The sequence below is a fragment of the Lithobates pipiens genome, unplaced genomic scaffold (assembly GCF_037356315.1).
Source record: "Lithobates pipiens isolate NorthernLeopardFrog02 unplaced genomic scaffold, aLitPip1_a1.2 Scaffold_19, whole genome shotgun sequence".
NCBI lineage: Eukaryota > Metazoa > Chordata > Amphibia > Anura > Ranidae > Lithobates > Lithobates pipiens.
Window position 1 is genome coordinate 565,889,968 of NW_027507764.1, and position 15,913 is coordinate 565,905,880.

General features: G+C 38.3%; 1 protein-coding gene across 1 annotated transcript in view; it reads right to left on the reverse strand.

Moving 5' to 3' along the window:
* Positions 1-936: 936 nt before the first annotated feature.
* Positions 937-15,913, reverse strand: part of NDRG1 (N-myc downstream regulated 1) — a gene marked incomplete in the record, with an annotated part of 99,259 nt that continues 84,282 nt past the window's right edge. The window contains 5 exon segments of the mRNA XM_077493371.1: positions 937-2,925; positions 6,147-6,198; positions 7,491-7,526; positions 9,024-9,071; positions 11,303-11,354. Of these exon segments, the coding sequence (XP_077349497.1) occupies positions 2,687-2,925; positions 6,147-6,198; positions 7,491-7,526; positions 9,024-9,071; positions 11,303-11,354 (427 nt within the window).

Here is a 15,913-nt window from a genome sequence, read left to right on the forward strand (position 1 = left end):
AACCAAAAATATGTAGAATACATATTGGCCTAAACTGATGAAGAAATTCCTTTTTTTATACTTTTTTCAATATTTATTACAGCAAAAAGTAAAAAATATTGTGTTTTTTCAAAATTGGCACAATTTTTTAGTTTATATCGCAAAAAATAAAAACCACAGAGGTGATCAAATACCACCAAAAGAAATCTCTATTTGTGGGGAAAAAAAAGATATACATTTTGTTTGGGTACAACGCCACACAATCGCACAATTGTCAATTAAAGCGGCGAAGTGCCGTATCTCAAAAACTGACCTGGTCAGGAAGTGGGTAAACCCTGCCGAGGCTGAAGTGGTTAAAACCTTGGATTTATTTTTGGAGATCTTGAGGTGCTGGTGACATTACTTTCTCAGACCGGAGGTGAGGTCACTTGGCTCTGCCCTTACGGGTTACGCCACTAATCCACGCGGCTTCTTCAGGGTAGCTACTGGAAGTTGGTCTCAAAAGGAAGCTATAGCTGGCAGCACTGATCAATGTATTCTGACAGCTGGGAAGTCTCCCCATTGTCAGAATACAATACTTCAACGGGAGTGATTCCCCCGTCCGCATCGAGTGTGTGGATGGAGGAATCGAGTAATTTTTTATTTATTTTTTTATTCAACCCGCTGGTTGAACAAAAAAAAACAAATGATTCATGTATGGGCTGCCTTAGGGGAAATCTCTCTAATGGAGCCCAAGATAGGGGTAAAATCTGGCATGGGCCCCCCCTTTCCCCAATGTTTTCAGAGCTAAAAAAAAAATGAGCAAAGATACACTTTAATCTTAAACTAAAAATAGAACAGCTGTATTTTTTTTTTGTTTTGTTTTTCAAGCAATTTAATAGAACACAATGCCTAAAAATAAACAAAGGCGACTTTATCCTGTGAATCACATAACAGACAAACTCGGCGACAACCCAGTGCAAAGTTACCAGTTTATTGTTCTTTAATAAATACAATGATCCCAATTGTGTATACACAATATGCTCCTTCAGCCTCGACAAAGCTAGAAATCACAGTATTTTTTGCTCCAAAACACATAAAAAATAAAAAAAATATAGAACACTGGATACTATTGAGTAACATAGAGGACGGGCTAAAGGTTTTCAAATCAACACATTTACAAAATAATAAGCAATGATTAGAAGTATTTTGCAGTGATAAAACATTAATTTATCAAAAAAGAATATAGAAGAGTTTCATTTATCTTAAAAGGTATTCAACAAATTGATATATTTTATTTATTTTTGTTTTGTTACTCTCAGGTGACAAGGATTACATAAAAAAAAAAAAAAATCAATATAATAATTAGCAGCAATTAACAGTTAAAGATATTGTTTATTAAACAGATTATCATCAGCACCAAAGCTCGTTTTATCTTTTTCTCAATAAGAAATGGCAACCAAAATATATCATCTTAGTATTTCAACTACAAACTTCCTTTTTCTTGATCTGAATATTATATAATTATTTAACAATAATTTGAAAATTTCCATTATATGTTGTATATTATGCTTTCTAATTTTTGGATAGGAAAAATATATTTATTTTTTTTTGCTTTAATAAACTGAAAAGCCCAGAAAATTTGCATTAAAAAAAACTCCAAAATGTAAGGAAAAAAAAATCATATATTATAATTATATAGGAAACAGCCAGAAGCCAGTGGTTATCGTCAGAAACGATTTTGTTATCTACTATTTATAAACTATGAAAATAGATTTTAAATGAACAACACTTTTATAAATATTTTAATTGCATATTTACATTTTTTTGTGATATATCACGTTCTGCAGCCTATTGTGTGTCTTACATCTATCGGAGTCTAATGGCATCAAAAGTTAAACTCTAGTGAAACACGAAATCTAGTACTGTAATTAAACCATTGCCTAAATACTTTTTTGCTTTTGAAAGAAATTATGTTGTTTCTACCCCTTTTTTCCAGCCTGTCACAGCTCTAAAGTCCTCTTGCTGGAAACGGCTGGTCTAGCTAAAAAAAAAAGAAAAAGCGGGTGTGACAGTGTGATCCCAAAATTAAATCTATAAAAGTGAGGATGATAGAGGTACTTCTACAGCCCGTATTAGAAAAAAAGAATAAAAAAATAAAAAGACAAAAAAAATAAAAATAAAAAATACAGTGCCAATGTGACAACATTTTTAAAATTTACTGATGAACTAATACATTTTCTAATGACAGGAATCCTCCTTTAAAATGATTGAAAGCCGTTACAATTTACTTTGGATAGAATGGAAAATTATTAGAATGTTTGTCTGTTTTTTGCTATTGCTTGTACACCATTGGTGGGATTATTCCCTTACTTCCTCCTGACTCCTTCTGCCACAGACAGCAAATAAAACCTAGCAAAGGTTCTAACCATTTTTTCTAAAACTTACATCTCAAATATCAATATATTTTTTAAGTCAACACCACAGGGTAAAATTTAAAAAATGTAATGGAATGAGCGTGTCTACTAATGGCTAGTACATGGGGTCGCTACCTTTCAAAACAATCTTTGGTCCTCATAGCTCTGTTTATAAGAGTGAACTTAAAACTTAACCTCTGGGCGGTCTGAGACCTCCCAGAGGTTAAAGTCAGGTTAATATGTACAGTTGGCAGATTAGATTTCATCGGTGCAAATTGAGCCCGGTGGGAATGGGGGGTGGGGGTTAGTGTTTAACAGGAAACCTCCATGGATTTAACATTGTTGTGGTCGTCCATTCTGGTGTCTGTGTGAGAGCGTCCCCGATTCCCTTCTCCCGTCTGCGCTCGGCTGCGGTTGCCTTCACCGGTGTGGGAGCGGCTGCGTGAGCCCTCGTTGGTGTGAGACCGGCTCCTATTCCCATCCAGGGAGGAGACGCTGGCGCCAGAGTTTGTTCGGGATCTCATCAGCCTAGTCATGCTGGCTGCGGGCACTGTGAAAGAGGTTTTAAAAATGAACTCTTAATGAAGACCATAACATACAATAAAAATATGTAGATACTGTTTACATACTCAACCCAGATGCCCATAGCAGTACAAACATCTACTTCAGTAGGTCATACATATTATTGGCTTACAACACTCATTTTATTATATTCACATGAATTTTCAGTAAGTACACATTCAGAGATATTATGTTAAAATTGTGCCAGGACCTGGATCATCTGCTGGTGGCACTGTGCTTCCCAGAGCAGACGGTTGTAGTTCCAGTGTCCACCAGCTGGTGTCTCCCAGCAGCCAGAATATCCCAGCAATCAGTTTCCACCTGATGCTGGCTGCTGGGAGGGTATTTAGGTCCTCACCTAGTAGTGCCTCTTGCTCCAGTGTTTTACTCTACTGCCAGATACTGCTTGTCATTTATACTGTGAAAAATGGACCCTCGCGCCACTAAGTGCTAAACGTGAAAATGAATCTAAGTACGTGAAAAAAATGGAAAATGTACCAATATATAATAAAACAACCAGTGGAGTAAAAAAGTGCAAGTGCTGCTAAATAATCCAAAAATGCAGCGGGACAAAAATAGTAAACACAAACTATCGCATCAAAATGAAAAATAAAGAGTCCTGCGCAAATCGTGCCACTGAAAAAGTGGATGATAAATATAAAAATATATAAAAAACAAGAGTCAATAAAAAATCATAAAAGTAGACACACCGATGAGTGAAGGTATATAGTGAAAAACAAGAGAAAGAACGGGACCAAATGTTCCAAAACATATAAATCCAGGCTCTCAGAACTCTCACCTCAAGATGGAATAATCAGGCAAATGAAAATGACCCCAAAAAACTTCTCCTTTTACTTCTCTGTGCTATGCTACTTCCGGTTTGTAGCAAACCGGAAGTAGCGTAAGACTGGCGGTAGACGCCAGATCTCTATCTGTTTGAATTTCTTTTTTAAATGTGAGAGTCTATTAGTTTTCTCTTAATAAATTCGTTTAGTTATTGAAACCACTACACGATTGGAGTCCCCTCTCTCTCTCCCTTTTCTCCTCCCCTCTGTGTTCTTTTTAAGTTTTACACCACGGAAATACAAGTCTACAGCTGCAGTATTACATACAAGAGCTGGAAATGGCCCTCTAGTGGCAGAAGTGTATACTACATGCTTTATCTGCAATTCCTTGGTTATTAAACACAGAGAAGTAAAAGGAGAAGTTTTTTGGGGTCATTTTCATTTGCCTGATTATTCCATCTTGAGGTGAGAGTTCTGAGAGCCTGGATTTATATATTTTGGAACATTTGGTCCCGTTCTTTCTCTTGTTTTTCACTATATACCTTCACTCATCGGTGTGTCTACTTTTATGATTTTTTATTGACTCTTGTTTTTTATATATTTTTATATTTATCATCCACTTTTTCAGTGGCACGATTTGCGCAGGACTCTTTATTTTTCATTGTCATTTATACTGGTCCTGATCTTGATCCTGTCTTGCATCCTGTTTTCCCCGGTTTTCTTTGTTCCCCGTTTTGAATGTGTTTCATATAGTTAGTTACTAGTTAGGCCTTTACGTGTGTTAGGCTTTATGTGTGGTTGTTTAGTTAGGTATTTTGTCACTGGGTTTTTGGTTCACTTACATTGTTATGTTTTCTGTTTGCTGGTGTTTGGATGGGTTGTGTTTCACTGTAAATAAATCTCACTTAAAGCACACACAGTCTTCTCTCAGTTTCCTAAGTGTAGCTGTACAGATTTGGCCATCTCTACTGCTGATTCCTGATACATCTTGGGACTTTCTAAATTTTTTTACTTTTCATTTGTTCTTTATTTTAATGATACATTTTATATATTTTATTTGTGAAAGCTCCCTCAAGTGGTCACTTCTATACTATGGTAGATAATTAGCAATTAAACTGTTATGCTGCGTACACACAAATCTTGGATGGTTTTTCCGACGGAATTCCGCTCAAGCTTGGCTTGCATACACACGATCACACAAAAGTTCTCTGAACTTTTGACCGTCAAGAACGCGGTGACGTACAGCACTACGACGAGCCGAAAAAATTAAGTTCAATGCTTCCGAGCATGCGTCAAATTGTTTCCGAGCATGCGTAGGAATTTTGTGCGTCGGAATTGCTACAGACGATCGGAACTTTTTCCGTTGGAAAAATAGAGAATCTGCTCTCAATGTTTTGCTGGCGGGAATCCTGCCAGCAAAAGTCCAATGGAGCATACACATGGCCTAAATTTCCGACCAAAACATCAGACTTTTGCTGGCGGAATTTGCGATCGTGTGTATGAGGCATTAGGCCTAAGACAGTGAACCAGATAATGGTCCTGGTAAGAAAGTACTGGTGTTTTTTCTTAAATTACATTTTAAAAATGTGAAATTAAAAATACCTTAGTGTCTAGAGAGGACACTGGCTTTCAAGTCCATGTTCAACATATGACTTTTGCCCAAGACGCTGCTAAACCCTGCCTATCCTGAAGCCAAACCCTATATGTGCCATTCAACAGTGCCATAACTTCAGTTGGTATGTGATGCCAAGAAGAGGCAGGGATTTGGAAAGAACTTGGAAGAGAACGCTCATTGTAATTTGGGCTTGTGATCCAAGATCCCCCCAATAAGCATAAAAACGAAATGCCAATACCGTTAATTTGCACTGTTTGGCAAGCCTAAAAGGTTCACTTTAAGATCTGCGTATTTAGAGCTGCTTAGGTAAGTTCCGTTAAAGAGGTTGTAAACCTCAGACATGATATATGGACAAAGCATATCCCATAGTGTGTCCTTGCCTCAGTTAAGAGCACTAAGTGTAATTTCTGTCTTCTGCCTCATTCCTCTGCTATCAGCATGAGTCGCTTCTGACAAGTTTTCCTGACACCAAGAGAAAAATGGTGATGGGGGGGGGGGGGAACCTCCTGCTGATTGACAGTCAGAGAAGACTGCAGATAAACAGGAACAACTTATGTAGGATGATTGGTTTCATCTCTGTCATCTCATCACCTGAGGCCGGTCACGTCACTGGGTATATGGAGGGTTTACAACCACTTTAACCTAACCAAGAATGTATAGTTTCCAATAAGGTTGGACTCACAAATTAACAAAACATTTGATAAAGTTCAAGTTTATATCTGCCTGGAATTCAGCTTTAGGACAATCTCCTTCAAACATAGATAAAAAAACATGACTACAAATAATTTTTTTAATAAAAACATTACTTACTGTAGCCCATGCCCTGGACAAAGTATTTAAAGGCTTCGGTAAGCTTTGCCGGCTAGAAAAAAAGAAAAAAAAAAAAGAAAGAAAACATGAAATAATAATTTTACTAGTTAACACCTTTATCTTAAAAGAGACAGTTGTATGTTTTCTGTTGACCATGCATGGAGCAATATAATCTTGTAATCTGTATAATGAAGAATTACATCTTTTGGAAATTGAATGCATCAAACAATAGTTGCAGATGTGAAATTTTTTTTTTTTAAATATATAAATGTATTTCATTCTGTATGCTTTGCCCACTGCAGCCGATGTCCTTGGCATCATACTAAAGCCGGCCCATAGATAGTTTATATGCGATTATAGCTATTAAAGCCACTAGCAGTAATCACTGTGTTCTCCCAGTGGGGACAGCTTCCTATGCCCCCTTGTAATATGAAGGAGAAGGGATCTCACCGCCCCAGGAGCACACATGCAGGCTGTAAACTGTCTCTTCGGATGGGAAGACACAGGTGCTGGCTATTACCACTAGCAACAGAAGAAAAACAAGGACTGGACTGCCGCACTCTTCAGAAGACCACTTTCTTTTATTGGAAAATCACAGCTCAACAAACACAGCGAACAAGGAAAAATTGCTATGAATAAGCACTACAGCTAGTGCGAAACGTCAGCAATTTTTCCTTGTTCGCAGTGTTTGTTGAGCTGTGATTTTCCAATAAAAGAAAGTCGTCTTCTGAAGAGTGCGGCAGTCCAGAGCTTGTTTTTCATCTGTTCCTATGCCCCCTTGCCAGGAGAACACAATGGCTCAGTGGGAGGGGTTCCCTATCAACACTGGCTGTGTTGATGTGGGAATCAAGCTATTTTCTTTCCTGCAACCCATGGTCTATGGCCAGCTTTACTCTTTTCCCCTGTACTCACATTCCTAAGACCTTGATAAGAAACCAGCCTGCCTATGTACTGCTTACAATAATCAATTTGATATCTACGTAAGCATGTTTATAGAAAAAGCCTCAAATGTTTTGAGCAAAAAGTTTTTTTTTTTAAGATGCTGGGTATCTCTCATTGTCTGTTTCCTAATGCAGAATGGTATTAATAATTTGGAAACCCTGATCAGCATTAGGTTTGGAGTTGCCTATCTGGAAAATTCCAAGACTCAATCTATGAACAATAATTTCCATCCAAAAGGGATGATTGATCCATGAAGAATTAAATTAATCTTCTCTTTTGCTGTGTTGAACATTTGTTTTCAACCATAAGACCACCCGACGTTATTACACCTATGTTGTATATTTATATGTTGTTAGTGTTGTATGGACGGCATAACCAACATCTAATATTGATCTAAGTTACCTGAACGACTTGGGGAAATCCTCCACAGTCTGACATCTGAGGAGAGAGAAAAGATGTCAGTAATTCATTTTAAGAAATACAGTACTTTAGCAGTAACAATTGACCTGGAACATTTAACTTTGTTTTGGATGAAGTGGGGACGGATTAGATACTGTCAGGTTCAAATTGCTGTCTGCATCCCTACTGGGGAGATTCACCTAGAATCTTAGGATAGGAAGTGATGGGAAAACTCTGTAACCGATACATGGAAAAAATTTTTACACCATGAAGGCAACACCTTCACGAAGACAACAACCTCAAGATTGATCACAAAATAGTGGCCAGAGTAGTCCCCCCAAGAAGGTCACCCATCTTGGCTGGAGCACACCACACAAAGGCTTTGCATCCGAATGGCAGCAACTGCCTTGAGTTCAGACCTAGCTTCTAATGATCCTCCACACCACACCAAAGCCAAGACACACCAAAGTTGTAGAGAAGTTTAAAGCAGGGTTAGGTTATAAAAAAAATATCCCAGGCTTTGAACATCTCACGGAGCTCTGTTCAATCCATCATCTGAACATGAAAAGAGTATGGCACAACTGCAACCCTACCAAGACATGGCCGTCCACCTAAACTGACAGGCCGGGCAAGGAGAGCATTAATCAGAGAAGCAGCCAAGAGGCCCATGGGAACTCTGGAGGAGTTGCAGAGATCTACAGATCAGGTGGGAGAATCTGTCCACGGGTTCTCATCCCCCTGATAAGTCACGAGACCCTGTGTCGTAACGCGTAGGGGAGGAGGCAGATTTGTTTGGCGAGATGCTTATGCATTTTTCACAGAGAGGCACAAAGTAGCTGCAGCATCGTGATTTCATATAACATGCGCTGCATACAGTTGGTGCACCTTTTAAATGTGAGTTCTATGCACATTTTTTTAATAAATTGAATATTGTTTAAAACGATATAAGCACTATTTGGAGCTCTTTCTCTCTCACATATACAGAGTCATAATGGAGGTACATCAATGGAGCAATGAGGAGGAAAGCATGATCTGTTAGTCCGGGTGATTAAAAAGCTTTACTTGACCAAACTTACTGTAAGTGTGAGGTGAGAACATTTCTTATGGGGGAGCAACGAGGCGAATAGATACAAAGCACGAATTTTTGAGGATTTGTGAAGACTCAACAAGTTAAAACTTTTTTCTGACATTATTCATTAACCTTCTAATTGCACTTAAGCACAGGATTTATATTATTATAAGAAGAAATATACCCGGCCTATATTTCTCACATGTTATTATGATGGCACTCATATTGACACAGGAGAATTGAGACACTAAGTGGTTGGATACATTTCTTATCACTAGCGCAGCATTTTTTTGTTTTGAGTCCTATAACCCCTTTCAGTATTTTTGCCATCTATGTCCTACTGGGGAATTTTCCCATCACTTCCTGTCCCATAGTCAAAACAGGAAGCATGATCATCATCAGCTTTGTAATCTAGGCATTGTGCTGCTCGGTGAATGGGAGCTATTGTGTCTTTCCTTGGGTCTTACCTTCAACAATGTGGTTTTTGTTGGGTCCAGCTTTGAATTACAATCAACCTAAAAGAATGAAAATAATAAAAATGTTACCATATCTATCCAGGAACTTCCTGCAGTTTGTGTATTACTACTCATTACATATTACCCATAATTCATAATGAATACCATAAATACAACTGGTTCATTGGTTCAGTGCAACAGTTAAATATGCAATCTTCTTTATATCTCCATATGTGTGTGTATATATATATACATATATATATATATATATATATATATATATATATATATATATATATATATATATATATATATATACACATATATATATATATATATATATATATATATATATATATATATATATATATATATATATATATATATATATATATATACATACCAAAAAAGTTTCCTTTAAGTGCACTGTGTTCGGGCGCCGGACACAGTGCACTATGGGAAGCGTGACGCCAATGCAATCACGTGATTTCAGGCGAGATGCTTCATTTGCAGGGCTTTTTGATGCTTTGTGGCGCACTGCAGAGCACCTCTACACTCATGTGTCTTTCTTCTTGTTGTCCTTTTGTCAATTGGCACCGCCGTACAACATGGGCGGTGCTTTCCCTGGGCAGCAGCGTCACTTCCAGTTTCACTGTGCAGTGGGAAATCGGCTCCATGAATGGAGAAGCAAGGTCATGTGGTCTGAAACCCTGTCAGTGCCTGCGCATCCATATACAGCAGTACTGCACATTGTACTGTGTTTTCTCACCCTGGGATCGGACTGAAAGGGGAGGGCGCCCTGCTTCACCTCTGTTCTGCCCCAGCTATCAATCTCCATTCATGGCAATCTGCTCGATCGTTTCATTACACATCTGCTGTACGCCATGAGAGGTCCCAGCACTATGTCCTAGAGCCATGATTTACAGTATATCCTCACCTTCACCAGGTCTCTGTTCTTTTATCTATCTGTCTGTCTGTTTGTTGGTGTCTATCTATCTTATCCATCTATCTATCTATCTATCTATCTATCTATCTATCTATCTACCTATCTACCTATCTATCTATCTATCTATCTATCTATCTATCTATCTATCTATCTTTCTGTCTACCTGTCTCCATCTATCTACCTACCTGTCTTTCTGTCTGTATCTATCTATCTATCTATCTATCTATCTATCTATCTATCTATCTATCTATCTATCTATCTATCTATCTATCGCTATCTACCTGTCTCTCTGTATATATCTACCTGTCTATGTCTATCTATCTGTATCTATCTATCTACCTGTCTGTAGGTCCTATCGCGGGCAAGTGACGGGGGGGACCAGTTGCCACTATATATATATATATATATATATATATATATATACACAGTATAGTATGTTCAGAGCTAAAAACACTTTTCTAGTTTACTAAATGAAATGAAAAATGTTAAGTAATAACTATGTATTTATAATTGTAGCCAACAGTTGACCAGCTCCATGTAAGAAGAGCAGCTCTCTGATGTCTGTTTTACAGATGAAATGTAAAGTAGACCAGTTAAATCAGATTCCACAGACTGCAGAGTCAGACAGAAGACTAGGTACCAAAAGTCCCCTATTTGAAATATGTTGTAAATTTCAGCAATGCTCCAAAATGGTAATATAAAAGATTTTCAGGCCTATAGGGTTTAAAGCTTTAATGTTCTTCGCTGTTTATTTAAAATCTTTGTTTTATAAGTAAATGATTAATTCGGGGTGAAACCATGACACTGATGTCACAAAGCATTGTTGGTTTTCTAAAATTAGAACACAGTTTTTATTTCTTTCTAACCTTCTCTCTGATTTACACTTTTTAAGAAACTGTCTGAACTTGGCAGCCAAGGAGGAGTCGCTTGAGCTATTGAGCTCTATAAATAACAAGCAGGAAAGAATGGCTTGAAAAAAAGACTAGAGCTTCTCCTGCTGGGCTGAAATACAAATACATAATATTTACTGTATATGTATTCATTCATATTTACCAGACTAAACATATATATATATATATATATATATATATATATATATATATATATATATATATATATATATATATATATATATATATATATATTTATTTAATTTTATATTTTATTTTTTTATTTTTATTTTTTTTTATTCCTGACCATAGTAAAACAGAAAAATATATGCAAAATCAATATACAGTACAGTACATTCCTTTTCAAAGACCGCATTTTCAGCAAAGTAGCCCCATAACTGAATCCTAGCAGCTCTGTATTATCACACTTTTGTCTTGCCAATCTTGATACATACCACTGCATCCACGGCAGGAGAATTGTCACCAACCACCAGCAGTGCCGGACACCTACAACACAGAAAACACTCAATGAAATGAAGTGAAACACCCAAAACACTGCAAAGGATTACACTGATGTCAAACAAGTAAATTCAAGAAAACATTTAACTTTCATGAATGGTAAATTTATTTACATATAGCCATCACCACAGAGTCAAGACTTCAATAGGTTTTTGATTTGTTTTTTTACATCAGTCGTGGTTGGGTTATTTTTAAAAGTTTTTACATTTTGGGGTCTACAGAAGGAATATATAGATATATGAAACGTATGTTTTTTTAAATATCTATTTATTTATTAATAATAATAAAAATAATAATAGCATGTTTCCTATTTTTCTCTTGTTATTTTGATGTTTATTACTAATATTATTATTATTACTGTATTTTTTTCTGTAATTTTGTATTTCTTTCTTTTTTGTAATTATTGTTTTTTTTCTCTTGTTTTTTTTTCTATGAATTTTGAGTATCACGGTATAAATTGATTGTAAGCTTTTGTCTATAAGCCTTTTCACTTTTGGTCCCATATAATTATTTTCATTTCTGTCCATCCAGTCCTGAGACTTACACAGCACAGACAGGTGGATGGCATTACAGTTTTGGAATACAGACGTGTCCTATCCCAGCCGTCGGCCTACTGAATGGACAGTGAATGTGCATCTCTCTACTCACTCTCCTGTCTCCTCTTGTCAATTTCCTGTGTCTTGGAGACCTGGACATCTTATTGATTAGCCAGAGTCTCCAGGCTTAATTAACAGGACCCATTAATCTGGCTTTGAACCATTAGCATGGAAATTTGAGCCCGCTATAGCTCTCATTTCCCAAGCGAGACCCTTACATTGTCTGGATCTGTCCCAATTAGCAAAGAGGAGTAAAACAAAAAAAAATTGTAGTAAAATTCTATTGGGCTGTATATAAAAGTTGAACTCCAGACTCAAACATTTTTGTTCAATTGTGTTTATTGACAGTTTTATAATATAAAAAAGGAGGGTAAAAAAAATAGCCCAAATATTTTAATTTAAATATATTCTTCTATAGCAACAAAGGATATACAGTTGGGGAAAAATATATTTGATCCCCTGCAGATTTTGTAAGTTTTCCCAATTACAAAGAAATTAAGGGTCTATAATTTTTATCATATTTGTATTTTAAATGACAGAGACAGAATATCAACCAAAATCCAGAAAAAAACACAATACAAATGTTATAAATTGAGTTGCAGTTCAGTGAGTAAAATAAGTATTTGATCCCCAAGCCAAACATGACTTAGAAACCCTTGTTGGCAAGCACGGAGGTAAGACGTTTCTTGTAGTTGGTGACCAGGTTTGCACACATCTCAGAAGGGATTTTGGTCCACTCTTCAGATCTTCTCTAAATCCTTATGGTCTCTTGGCTGTCGCTTGGCAACTCCAAGTTTCAGCTCCCTCCATACATTTTCTATAGGATTAAGGTCTGCAGACTGACTAGGTCACTCTATGACATTGATGTGCTTCTTCTTGAGCCACTCCTTTGTTGCCTTGGTGGTATGTTTTAGGTCATTGTCCTGCTGGAGGACCCATCCATGACCCATCTTCAGTGTTCTGGCTGAGGGAAGAAGGTTCTCATCCAATATTTTACAATACATGGTCCCATCCATTGGCCCCTCAATGCGGCAAAGTTAGCCTATGCCTTTAGCAGAGAAACAGCCCCAAAGCATAATGTTTCAACCATTCGTGCTTGACTGTAGGCTCATAGTCAGCATTTTTGTTCCTCCAAGCACAGTGAGTTGAGTTAATGCCAAAGACCTAAATTTTGGTCTCATCTGACCACAGCACTTTCTCCCGATCCATCTCTGAATAATTATAATTTAGATGTTCATTGGCATGACTGTACATGTGCCTTGTTGAGGAGGGGGACTCACTGTGTTTGGAGGAAAAAAAATGTTGACTACGACCCTACAAACACCATCCCTACAGTCAACCACGAATGGTGGAAACATTATGCTTTGGGGCTGTTTCTCTGCTAAAGGCACAGGCTGACTTTACCGCAATGAGGGGCCAATGGATGGGACCATCTATTGTGAAATCTTGGATGAGAACCTTCTTCCCTCAGCCAGAACACCGAAGATGGGTCATGGATGGGTCATCCAGCAGGACAATGACCCAAAACACACTGCTAAGGCAACAAAGGAGTGGCTTAAGAAGAAGCACATCAAGGTCGTGGAGTGACCTATTCAGTCTGCAGACCTTAAAGGGGTTGTAAAGGTTCATTTTCTATTTTCTAAATAGGTTCCTTTAAGCTAGTGCATTGTTGGTTCACTTAGCTTTTCCTTCGATATCCCTTCTAAATGTTTTTTTTTCTTTGTTTTCTTTGTCTGAATTTCTCACTCCCTGTTCCTCCTCAGTAAGCTGTTCAGTAAGCTGTTCTGGCTGACTAAACACCACTGAGATGATGGTGTGAAGTTTACTGAGGAGAAACAGGAAGTGAGAAATTCAGACAAAGAAAAAAAACATTTAGAAGGGAAATCGAAGAAAAGGGTAAGTGAACCAACAATGCACTAGCTTAAAGGAACCTATTTAGAAAATAAAAAATGAACCTTACAACCCCTTTAATCCTATAGAAAATGTATGGAGGGAGCTGAAACTTCGAGTTGCCAAGAGACAGCCAAGAAACTTAAGGATTCAGAGAAGATATGTTAACCACTTCCCGACCAGCGCACGACGATGTACGTCGACAGAATGGCACGGGCAGGCATATTGGCGTACAGGTACGTCCAATATTCAATGCCGCCCTGCCATCGGGGGCACGCTGGCGGCGCGCTCCCACGCTGTTCGGGACCCCCGTGAGTCCGGTCGCGGGACCCGCGGACTCGATCGCCGCGGGCATCCCCGCGATCGTCTCACGGAGCGGCCGAATGGAGGAAATGCTGTGTAAACAACATTTCTCCATTCTGCCTAGCAACTAGTGACGCTGATCTCTGCTCCATGTGATTGGAGCAGAGATCAGTGTTCACTAAATGAAAGCCCAACCCCCCACAGTTAGTAACACACCCCTAGGAACACTTAACCCCTACACTGCCACCCACTGGTTAACCCTTTCACTGCCAGTGTCATTTACACAGGAATCACTGCATTTATATAGCAGTAATTCCTGTATAAATGACAATGGTCCCAAAAATGTGTCAAAAATGTCCGATGGGTCCCCCACAATGTCGCAGTCACAATAAAAATCGCTGATCGCCGCCATTACTAGTAAAAAAAAAATAATAAAAAATTATTAATAAAAATGCTATAAAACTATCCCTATTTTGTAAACGCTATAACTTTTGCGCAAACCAATCAATAATCGCTTATTGCGATTTTTTTTACCAAAAATATGTAGAAGAATACGTATCGGCCTAAACTGAGGGAAAAAAATGTTTTTGTATATATTTTTGGGGGATATTTATTATAACAAAAAGTAAAAAAGAATGCGTTTTTTTCAAAATTGTTGGTTATAGCGCAAAAAATAAAAACCGCAGGGGTGATCAAATACCACCAAAAGAAAGCTCTATTTGTGGGAAAAAAAGGGCGTCAATTTTGTTTGGGAGCCACGTCGCACGGCCGCGCAATTGTCAGTTAAAGCGACGCAGTGCCGAATCGCAAAAAGTGGTCTGGTCTTTGACCAGCAAAATGGTCCGGTCTGCAAGTGGTTAAGAAGAGTGGACCAAAATCCCTCCTGAGATGTGTGCAAACCTGGTCACCTTCTACAAATCTCTTACTTCTGTGCTTACCAACAAGGGTTTCTCCACCATGTTTTGCTTGTGGATCAAATACTTATTTCACTCACTGAACTGCAACTTAATTTCTATCATTTGTATCATGTTTTTTTCTGGATTTTTGATTGATATTCTGTATCTATGATTTAAAATGCACCTACGATAAAAAAAAATGATAGACCCTTCATTTATAAGTGGGAAAACTTACAAAATCTAGAGATCAAATACTTTTTTCCCCAACTGTAAATCCCCCTTGTGTGCCCCGATGAACTTTACAATCATATTTACAATCCTAACTATATAGTGTATATATTTAAAAGTAGTGGTGATGTCATCACTGTGCTGTATATAAATTGTGCAGAGAGCAGAGCTGTGGGATGTGCCCAACAGGCTCCACCTACTAAGGACTGACTGCAGAGAAATACAGAAGGGGAGGAGACAAGACCAGTCACCCTGCACAAGAAGAGAAAACAGAGCTGTGGGAGGGTCCCTGTAGGCTCCACCCACTACAGGCTACCTGCAGAGAACTGCAGGTAGGGGCAGAGACAAGGCCAATCACCCTGCACAAAGGGAGAAAGCAGAGCTGTAGGAGGGGGCCCAAAATGCTCCACCCACTACGTGCTGCCTGCTGAGGACTACAGGAGGGGGCAGAGACAAGACCAGTCACCCTGCACAAGGAGAGAGAGAGAGAGTTGTAGGAGGGGCCCTGTAGGCTCCACCCACTACAGGCTACCTGCAGAGAACTACAGGAAGGGGGCGAAGACAAGACCAGTCACCCCTGGACAAGGAGAGAATGCGGAGCTGTGGGAGGGGCCCTGTAGGCTCCACCTACTAC